General features: G+C 35.5%; 1 protein-coding gene across 2 annotated transcripts in view; it reads right to left on the bottom strand.

The window, feature by feature from the left end:
• The window catches only part of LOC113227030 (facilitated trehalose transporter Tret1-like), a 29,780-nt gene extending 18,299 nt beyond the window's left edge, over positions 1-11,481 (bottom strand). For both annotated transcript variants that reach the window (XM_026459891.1, XM_026459892.1), the window contains exon 1: positions 11,296-11,481. In XM_026459891.1, coding sequence (XP_026315676.1) covers positions 11,296-11,328 — 33 coding nt within the window. In that variant the 5' untranslated portion in view covers positions 11,329-11,481. The remainder of the gene's footprint in view (positions 1-11,295) is intronic.
• Between the last annotated feature and the right edge of the window lie 549 nt (positions 11,482-12,030).

The raw sequence follows: 12,030 nt of genomic DNA, 5'->3' as shown, positions 1-12,030 counted from the left end.
TAACATTCAGACGTAAAACATAAATAAATAATTACAGTACAAAAACACCAACTAAACAAAAATATGTAAAAAAGAAAAATAATAATAATTAAATTAAATTAAAATACAAACTATTCGTACAAACAAGTACACTAGGTATAAAGATATTTTGTGTGGTGCCTGCCGCGGTAACAAAAGGGTCACTAACTAAGTATGGAAAGCACAATGTGCAAAGAGTTCCTTGTCTCCGTCTTCCATTAGTGAATTCAATATACAGGTAATGTAATTTTTTTCTCGAGATTTCGAACACGGCTGTATATGATTAGGTAATTCAATTAGATAGGCGTTTATTGGCTACGAGTATAATACGCAATGACGAGATGACGACACACTCGACCGCCTGCATTGTGTAGAATCTTTTTTTTTTGCGGACGCGGAACACAATGTACCTAATCATTACTATTAGAAATTGTATCATACAAGGTCACCAATCATTAACTGACAGGAAAATGTGATATCATTATCTCGATGGAGATATCACGACAACCACTTTTTCTACATGTTATATTATATAGTGAAGTGCATAATACTATTGCTACGACATAGTTGCGACTCGAAGAGCAAAATCAGCTGTTCCATAGAAAAACTTACGCAGGGTTATTTAACAACAACTTTTTTGTTCTTGACTTTTTACAAAACATAATAATTTTACCAAAAATAAACTATTAAGTAGGCCGAAATGTACCTACAATTGAAGTTACAGTGGATACCATCACACTTTGGTAGTTTTAGTAGCTCCTTGTGAAAGAGTTCGTCTAGGGAAGTACTGCCTTACCTTACCTTACCTATTTCTGTCGCCAAGCAATAATGTCGGCATTACGGAGTTCCGGTTTTGAAGGGTAAGTGTGCTGGTGAAATTACAGGCACATGGGACTTGTCAACTTATGTCGCGGTGACCGGCGCAGTAGCAGTGCCCATAAGATCTTTGCGATTTAAAGCTTTGCGTGGCACTGCAATTGTTATGGACAGGCGTGTGTGACAGCTTACCATCAGGCGCACGACTTACTCGTGCCCGTCACTTGATATTACAAAAAAAAATTGGACTAAAGGGGAATGATGCCAACATCCTAGCTAAGCGTGAAATAACAGTCAGGCAAGTGGTGAATATACTACCATGCCACTCAGAATTTCTCTCCAAATATAACTTGAAATGTGCTCAAATGATATCAGATCGCTTCCCTCGCATCGCTTGCCTTGGTTTGCAGAGTGCAACTATGGTAGGAAAATAGTTGTCATCGCACTAAGGAAGAGAACCGGACACGTTCTAATAAACAGTTTTGCTTTTTTGATGAAAAAACAATTCTAATTGCGAGTTATGTGGAGTAGTAGAAGAAGCATATCACTTATTACTGGAATGTGTCCGGTACGAGCAACAGAGGGCGGCGTTGATGAGAGACCTTCCGTAGGTGCTATAAATTGTTAGGTAATCCCCACAAATAACGGGCAAAAAGACTGTTACCATTTGTTGAATCGGCTCTCCAGGAGCGCCCAGACATTTACAATTTAAACTACTCATATTTTATTTATGTATACCACGAATTACATTTGCTATAATGTAATGCTCATACTACTGCTTGGCGGCAGAAATAGGCAACGTGGCAGTACTTCCTGAACAAACTCTTTCACGAGGAGGTCTTCTACAGGAGAAGAAATTGTACCTACTCCTTATACGCGAAATAGCAGCTATCATGTATCTTATTAAAATTACCACCAATCTTATAGACTTCTTCGAGCTTCTGTCAAAACTCACATGCAAAGCGTCTTCGTAATGATACCTACATTATAGTCATAATAACACACACACTCAACATAGCCCCGCACTAGGGAAACCCTGTGTCGCGGGTGTCATGGACACACACATAGACAACCACAAATTACACATAAACTCACGAGAAAAATAAATGTAGGCCATACAAATATTTCTCCCAGCCCGGGAATCGAACCTGGGACCTCAGTGTGGCAGTTCGGCATGGTAACCGTTCGGCCACGGAGGCAGTCCTTTAATTAATTCACTTGTCGTACTCGCAAATTACAAGCAACTTTCATTTATTTGGTGTGCGAGAAATAATTTTAACAATTTTCCAACTCATTTTAATTTCGATCATAATAACAGAAACTATGCGTCCGCAATAAATGATAATCTCGTAATTTTTTTAGCAACAAAGTGAATCGGTTAATGTTGTTTAATATTAAATTGTTTATATAGTATAATAGATATGTTTTTATGGATTTACTGTCGCTTTACAAGTATATTAGCTTATATATTTATATAAGATAGATCAATCGATCTCTGTCTAGTTTATTTTTAGTTTATTAATAGTATATCTAGTTATTGAGTACTGGAAGTATCAATGTCGCGCTTGTGTTTTATCTTAACTCTTTAGTCTTTTGTACCTAAGTATGTTATCAATGCATATTTACTTATTGTTTTTTATAAGCAAGGAATTGTTTGCTTACTATTGTTATTTTAATTTGTATTATGTTGTTTTATAACCTGTAACCCTGAAATAATTTTAACTTTAAAAAAAACCGACGACAAAAGTTCGTGGAATTAATTACTTACATCTATTTGCCAAGTTTTATTGAGATCGGTTACCGGAATATGCGCATCCCCTAGTTTTCCACTCTTAGAGGTGTATATAATACTGATGTACCCTCTTTCCAACAAAAATATAATCATCAAAATCGATTCATAGATGTAGGAGTAGGTAATCACGTAACATACCTATGTACAAAAAAATATAATCGAAATGAGAACATCCTCCTTTTTGAAGTCGGTTGATAAATGAACAAATTCTTAAACCGTCCTTTCTGATGCTTCAATTGTTTTTCGAGAATTACACAACATTAATTTGCTTCATCAACATAAAATTCGTAACAGACTGAAACAATTGGCAATACTAAATCTTTCGTTTCCTTTATCTTTATTATTTGCAATAAAGAATTTAATTGAATCAAATTTAATCTTTCGCATAATATCGCCCTATTACAAGACGAGACTAACCCTGTCTCGGCCTCAGTCTCACGTCAGTACGCCTGGTATTGGTCTGGTCTTCGGCAGCACTACTTTCGAAATATTTGATTCTCATTCTTAAACTAATATGAGACGTCTTAAAATGTTCCTATTAATTGAACACGCCATTAATCTCATAAAAGGGATATTGAATTGTGGATTGAATAGTAGTAGGTCGAAGTGGAATACTTAAGCATATAAATAAATATAGCCTCAGTACTTCACTAAAACCTTAGAGGATGGAAAAAACAAAAACTGTCCGTTATTTTATTTGTAAGCCAATGGTTATTCTAAACTAAAGCATCTTTACAACTACGAAGGTTTTAATGGATTTCTCTGGGTTTATAAATATCCGACGTTATATGGAGCCTATATAAAGGAAAAATGAAAAATTTAAAAGCCAATTACAAAAAGTAATCAATGAATACCTAGGTACATACGTACCAGAAAAACAATACATACTTATACTACCCGTACCGGTATACTGAATGGTATTAAACAAGGAATAGGTACTCGTAAGTTTCTTTCATCAAACTAATTGGTATATTTCTTAAGTTTATTCGTAGCCAGACCAGCACAGGTTACGCAAAAACGTATTGTACGCAATAATTATATATGTTTGTGCATGTATGTATCGACCTCGGAATGTTTAACCTAAGCTTTCCTAACCTATTCCGAAATCAAGGTCAAACTCAGTTGTATACACTTTCTCAACCGTCCACAAAATTAATGTTGACACATAATTTACATCATATAAATGTATACATAGGCACAGATGCTAATTTACAAGGACATCGTTAAAATATAAAAAATAAAAGGTTTCTAAAATTGAATTTTAAAATATTTTTGTGGTATTTATTTTATTGAATGACCTCTCCCATGACCTTTCTATAAAACTAACTTTGTCGGAGCTAACGTGTAGTGCCGCGAAGTTTTTGTATACTGTTTGATTAGGTAGTATTTTAATTTAAGTCTGGATTTTATAAGTGTTTTCTTGAGGTATTGTTTTTGTAATGAGGCTGATATATTCAATAACTATTAAAGCCCCTGATAAAGAGTAAAAAAGAAAAAATATAAACATATATTTTTTTGTGAAAATACTCCACTGGTGTTGATTGTTTAGAATCTTTGTATCAATATATATTTGTGGTTTTTATGCATTTTTACATATTATATTTGTACCCCATAAGCCATTAATTTCACTATACATAAGAAATATTTCAATGCAATTATTTACTTCGATGGAGCAGGAAAACAAGTCTTATAAGAACGAGTTCTACTATTCAAAGATAACTTTAGTTCATCACATCAAACCAACGTGATATTCTTCAATACCTTTTTCGTAATGCCAAGTGATGAGACCAACAAATCGAGCGCCTGATGGTAAGCGACTCGCCTGTCTATAACAGTTGTAGTGCCACTCAGTGCTATAAATCACAAAGATCTGAGGGCCACTGCCACTGCGCCGAGATTTGACAAGTTGACAAGTCCAATATGCCTGTAATTTCACCAGCACCCTCACCCTTCAAACCCGTAACACAGTAATGCTCACATCACTGCTTGGCGGCAGAAATAGGTAAGGTGGCAGTACTTCTCTGGACAAACTCTTTCACAAGGAGCTCTACTATACTGAATACCTTCTCACGAGACACCAGCTACCTAGTAGTAAAGGTTGGTAGTAACAAAATAATATTTCTATATTATATACATAAATAAACCCAGTTTATGGTTGGTTTTGTACCCGCAATAAAGGGTGGCTAATGGGAAAAGGTAAGGCGTTAATTTATTTAGAAAGGTTGGTTTAGTATACGTAATACATAGGTTTTCCTGGTTCAAAACAATACTTAGCGAAAGAGTGGACTGAAGAGGCTATATCAGTGTAGGTAAAAGGTTTTGGAAAAATCAGCCTAGGGCTATCACCGTTCTAACCTGAGAACTGCAAGAATTATCTCTCACATTCACTATCTAATCTATTATAGCAATCCACTAAACAGTAAAAATTATTGGAAAAGTAAAAAAAAAATTATTATAATATATTTGTTTTCCACTGTACAAAGTCACGGAACGAACAAGTCGTGTGCATGATATTAAGCGACACGCTTGTTCATGACTGTTGCAGTGCCTAGTGCCTCTCAGGGCTTTAAATCACAAAAATCTGAGGGGCACTGCGCCCATCCTGGGTATTGGCATGTGCCTGTAATTTCACCAGCACCCTTATACCCTTCAAACCGAAACGCAATTATGCTCGCATTACTACTTGCCGGCAGAAATAGGTAAGGTGGCAGCACTGTACTGGACGAACATACGCAAGGTGCTGTACTGCCACTAAATTCCTTAATATGAATACCTGAGCAATGGAACTTACTCCGAGGCACTATCCAGAACATTCAGACTAGAACCAATTTGGAAAACTTCACTTTCCAAATTGGTACTATCGGGTCGACAGTGCAAACCATTGGGCCACTGAGGTCATCAAAATGTTCTATAACCATGTCAAACATAAGACACGTCAATAGGTGTGCATGCTCCATCATCAACCTTATCGTCACTTTGCATCTCATGAAATGGCACCTCCATTTCACCCGATACAAGGAACTTTTATTTTAACTATGAATAAAGTATTTTCTTTTGCAAACTCAAGCGTCACACCACTCGACTTAAGGACAAGATAGCATTAAATGTTCCGAAAAAATTTAAATAGTGGATTTTATTGGCTTTATTCTATTGACTCCATCGTTTTCGTTCAGTAACTACGATTTTTGACAGGTGTCAACGTCAAACGTGAAAATTAAAGAAAAATAGTGGAAAAATATCCGGATTAATATTAATTTTTCTGGAAAAAAAATTATTTTTTTCTAAATTTTTCCATGACCCAACACTAGCATCAATTGACAAATATCAACTCATAACAGCAGCATTATTATCTATTTTAGACTCGCGCCTCTCCCAAGGCCTAAAACGTTATTATTATTATATATTACAGACAAACAAATGGATATGATTGTAAAGTATTATGTAAAATTTTTAAAATTAAATTATAAAGTTACGGTATTGTTAGTCTGAGCAGTTACACTCGTATAATAAAGTTTTTTTTAATTTTTTATATTTTTTTGTTATGATAATGATAACGAAAACAAATCCAAGTCAGATGGCCAGATGACAGATATGTTTATTATGTTTTATGTAATTTTTTAACCGACTTCATAAAAAGGAGGAGGTTCTCAATTCGACTATATGTTTTTTTTATTTATATGTTACGCGATAACTCTGGATAACATTTGTGAACCGATTTTGATGATTCTTTTTTGTTGGAAAGAAGGTACCTCATATGTGGTCCCATTTAAATTTGAAGAGAATATACCACCTTTATGGGGGCAAACTGTGTGATGAATGACTTTTGAGGTCGATTTTTTTAGTACTCTGTCATACGATTGGTAAAATTTAGATTCTAAGCTTTTCGCAATTGTTACACCCATATTTTTTTTTCAGAACGAACAGACGTTTCGGGTGTTTTAATCACCCCCCTGATCACGTGGTCACGACTTACTCCTGAAACGTTGAATTATTCGGAGAAACAAATATACGCCTTAGATCCGAAAAAATAGTTTCATTTCTGAAGTAGGAAACCTCCTAATTGTGTCGAACACATATATTTCCTTTATAAAAATAAACTGAAAAATGAACTGTAACCTGAGGTTCTTGGTGACATACCTGAGACGTTTCGCAATTTCGTAAACTTGGCCAAAAAATTTAATTGTTTAAACAGGTATTATAGCTTCATAAAAATCAAATCAATGTAAAATTAAATTTAATTACATGGCAAAATAAAAATTTGCTTAATTAAGATAAATACGAATCACGGGTTCCACGGAAGGGAAACGATATGTCGTCATGCGGGGCACGACGATATATCCTTACCCGTAACAATCGGCGAGAATAATTATTATAGTGTATGCCGTCGATACGATAAGAAAAAGAATACGAACCATTAAAAAATATAAATATTATGTAATAGCTATCTACATATATATGTATGTATCAAACGGTTACCTAACAAAAGTCCGAAATGACATTTTCCAGAAATAACGTTTGCTCGAATTTTCATAACCTCGAAAGTAATGTTGAGAGGAAAATGTTTTTTCTTTTAAATCTTTTTTGTTAATCCGGGGGACTAACTTAACCTAACCTAACCGAACCTAATCGTGTCTTTGCGATAAACATCCAACATATCCTGAAAAAACAACGATTTCGTTATAATTCGGATTTCGGGGTAATGAAAATACGAACAAACGTTATTTCGGAAAAAAATAATTCGAGTTTGTGATAGGTTACCGTATCAAACAACTAACTTAGTAAGTTTTTAAGATTCATATTGTAAAGAAATGGCTAAAGTAAAACTTGTAAACGACCATTCTTTTAAAATCTACCATCAAATATCCGAGTCTCCGACCCGAAGGTATAATTACCATCTCCATTCCTTTTCAAAGTGCGCATCCCTAAACCACGAAATATTTGAAAGTCACTATTGCTTGAATCGCGAGCTACTGGCCGTGACTCGGGACTCAAATAGCGTGAATGTACCATTGTTGACGTATTCGCTTGCAATTTACATAAGTTTCTAATTACCATAACTTTCATTTTAAAATTTTCTAATTCCCGTTCCCTATTTGTGAATTACATTTTCAACAAAATGTGTTGTCACTTATTGAAATAAAACAGCTAAGAGGGCTTTGGTGAAAATGGTCCGTATTCTAAGTACCGTAATATGAATTACCGTGGTATGAAAATATTGAAGAGTTTTAAATATTACATAACATTTCCCGTGTATTTAAAATATATATCCCAACATATTGTGATACATACCAGACTTCTAGGTAATTAAATCTTGTAATCAAACCAATTAACAATATTTTTTCACACAGTGGGAAAACAAAAAAAAATTAAGGAGGAAACTTGAGAAAATAAGAGACTTGTAGCACATTAGCAGTGATAACGTTTAAAAAATATTCCGATTTTATATCAGAAATCGAAAGATAAGGGAAAAGAGAGATATGGGTAAAGAAAGGTAGTTGTTACCAGTTTAGGAAATGACTGAACAAAATCATCAAGCATCAATTTCATAGCTTGATACACAAGCAAGAAAAAATGTCGACAAGTGAATTGAATGAATAATTGAATGGCATAATATAAGAGATTCCTTGAAATCTCCATCGCCAATAAATTCGCGATTTTCGACATATATTTAGTAAATTCTTTCGCTGTAAAAAAACCACAAAAATATTGTTAGGGACGAACTTTATCAGCCGTCTACTTCTTCCAGGAACCCCACACATACGAATCCCTTAGACAAAGATTTGAAACCTTTGCGTGCCTGATTTTGTTGAGACCACGGTCCACGTTTGTTTAGAGCTTAATGGATTTTTTTTATACAACTGAACTATTATGTTTTATATTACGCTTCAGCGATGCAGAATATACTATAGGTATATTACCCTGCTAAAAAGCCTATATAAAACAGCCACGATAAAGTACCTACACCAGCATTGTTCCACGATTATTGCAATACCAAGAGGCGTACTTCAGGGTGACGTTATATCTCCTAAGCTATTCACTAAAAAAAGATGTCTTCAAAACACTATATTGGAATGCATAAACGTGAACGGATAATATCTACATCACCTAAGATTTGCGGATGACGTCGTACTGCTCGCGGAATCATCAGGGAACCTCGAGAGAATGCTCAATGAATTACCTCGGTTTAGCACTTTCAGATATTGGCCTTAAGCTGAACGCAGTTAGAACGAAATGGACCCATCCATGTCAGTGCTTCAGAGGACATAGGTATTCGTGGGAAACAGGCTGATTGAGAAAGTAAATGTTTACGTCTACCGAGGTCATAAAATCAAACGCGGCGGGGAATCAGAGGACGCAATTCGTTTACATACCAAAATCGTCGACTTGGACGTATGGACTACCAAACAGAAATGACAACGGGCTGGTCACGTATGTCGTAGACAATTTTGTTCTAGAGACCTCATTTAGGAAGGTGAAATGTGAGCGGACCACCAGCGAGGTGGTCGAACGGAATTAAAAACGCGGCATGGCCGACCTGGAGCAGAATCGCCGCAAACCGAGGACTGTGGTGATTCATAGCAAGAGGCATATATCCAACAGTCGAATCAATAATATGCTGAGAAGAAGAAGAAAATATTATGCTACATTTGGTTTCTGCCGTTAGAAGGGCCATTCAAAATGCATTTTATGAGATTTTTCCATTCACAATCTTGGGTAACAACATGTGGTCTAGTAGCAATCTTCTACTCCGTAAACTCATTAAATTAAAATAAGAAAAGCGTTCCTCATATGAGGGCAGCTCTTTAGCTTTGTGAGTCAGATAGGAAAGATGCCACATGAATCTCCTCTGAATCCGCTCAATACGTTTTATGTGAACATCATATTGTTGCGACCATACCAGACTACAATATTCCAGACCGGGGCGCACCAATAAAAAAAACCAAAGACGAAAATAACAACATCTTGGTTGAGGTATTCTTAAAATCTCTTGCATTTCTCAATACAAATCCTAGCATCTGAAATCCTTTCGTGACAACTCTGTCTATATGTTTATGGAATAGTAGTTTTTTATCCAGGGCTACACCCAAGTTGCGGATTGTATCTACCTCCTCCAAAATATGACCTATTCTAATGCACTAATATTAATGTAGACATATTAATATAGACATTTTAATAGTTTAGCTTAAAGTTGATCATATTTTAATGTTATTGAGTATAATAAGCGAGAAAAAAATGGCTACGGTAATTAGGCTGTGAACATCGAATTGTGAGAATGGCCGGTAATAGCTGCGAATGCCTGCCCGTTTACTTTCGAACTTGTCTGGTGGACAAAATTATTATTACAAAACGCATAATTAATAACAATTTAGATTACACAGTTGTAGACATTTCCGCACATGCAATTCAATTACTAGAAATAAATGAACGTACTTAAAAGTAATATTGGAAATAAGTAAGTAGTACGAAACCTGTAAACAAACTGTTTTCTATTTGACGATTTCTGTTTTTACTAACAAATAATAACAGAAAGTAGAATGTCCAGTATGCTAATTTTGTAAGCAACCAACTGGTTTCAAAGATCATACACGAAAAGTTTTGGACAGTAACACTGATAACTTAAAGTTCTGCTATTTTAATTTTAATCAATAAATAAAAGTTTATTTATTTAAATAAATAAATAAATAAAATAACGCACACACTCAACATAGCCCCGCACTAGGGAAACCCTGTGTCGCGGGTGCCATGGACACACACATAGACAACCACAAATTACACCCAAACTCACGAGAGAAATAATTGTAGGCCATACAACTATTTCTCTCGGCCCGGGAATTGAACCTGGGACCTCTGCGTGGCAGTCCGGCATGGTAACCGTTCGACCACGGAGGCAGTTAAATTATTAGTTAAATATTTATTTCATACATACAGCTTTTTTTACAGGACCATCCCAATACAATAATGTAACGTTCAATAACGTAATCAATCACATAACATAATATTATAACTAAAAATAACAATAATAATTATAAAAATTAACAACAATTAATTAAAGATAATTTACAATAAAATGTGCTGAAACTTATTAGCATGTTTTTGAAATGTTTAAATACATTATTAATTCGACAAGGTTTTAAAAATAAACGCGATAATAAAAAAAATATTATAAATGTTAGACGCCATCACACACGTTGCTGCGATCCCAAGCAGTTGTGTCACGTGTATTATGGAAATCGCAAAACAACGACGACCGTACCACAGACATCCAGATCCGAGACAATATACAAAAGTTTTGGCCGGGGATCGGACCCGGGACCTCAGAGCTGACGACACCATGACCGGCGTGCAAGCCACTCGATCACGGTGGTCGTCAGAATAGTGATAAATTTACATGGTGGTAATGAAGCAAGAATATATTATTTCAGTTTAAGTTATTACCTAAAGGCACTATGCAGATTTCATGTCATCCCACATACAGTATAAATAATTTACGAGATATTGGTAATTTACTAATGGACAATATTCTATGAACTCATGTATGTCCACTAGGGGCGAGACGCCTTTGTTTAAATAGATTCTAGATCTTATCTTGTGACAGTTACATCTAAAATATGATGCTATGATAATGAAGTATGAAATACAGGGTCAAATTTCTGAAGAGCAGAACTTACCTGTTTTAAAAGTGCTGGCGAGAATTTGTACATCGGAACAGTTCAATTTATTCACAATGCACTGTTTAATCGGAACCACGGTCGCGACGACCGCTTCAATCGGACCTGTGAATTTACGACGGGTAAGTTCGGGCGCACATTATAGCCACCCAGGATTTAAATATTGTAGAGACCAACACCTCTTGGCGGCCGCGAATCGACTGACATGCGATCCGTCAGCTGCTACCTGTTTTGATAATACCGGCGGCGCAAGAGCATGTCATATGAAGTCAGAAGCTCACAATGAGATTGTGATCAGTGACAGCGACATTATGATTTAGATTTATTTAAGATGTATATATATATATATCAATACCTGGACGATAACGAAGAACAGGAAATGAATTATTTTAATGACGTAGTACCACAAAATTTGCGAAATTTAGATCTATTTTCCTTATCAAAGCAACTAATAATATCACAAAAGATTCTTTTGAAATATAATCCGCAAATCGTTACATCCATCGCTACAGCCATCTGGTCTAACATCGTACGACTGCGATGATGTACTATTTAGCCGTTTAATTCTGGGGCCCCAATCTCGAAGCACGAAATCCGTAGTTACGGCCGTTTTCTCACTTTGAAATAGCGATTAAACAGTTTCGAACAAACTCCTTTGACGGTTTGTGGTCCCGTAGGTCATCCATAGTGGAAAAACGGCCGTAACTACGGATTTTTGTGCTTCGAGAATAGGAC

Source organism: Hyposmocoma kahamanoa, unplaced genomic scaffold (assembly GCF_003589595.1).
Source record: "Hyposmocoma kahamanoa isolate Upper Pololo Valley unplaced genomic scaffold, ASM358959v1 202, whole genome shotgun sequence".
NCBI lineage: Eukaryota > Metazoa > Arthropoda > Insecta > Lepidoptera > Cosmopterigidae > Hyposmocoma > Hyposmocoma kahamanoa.
This window is presented reverse-complemented; position numbering and strand designations above follow the sequence as displayed.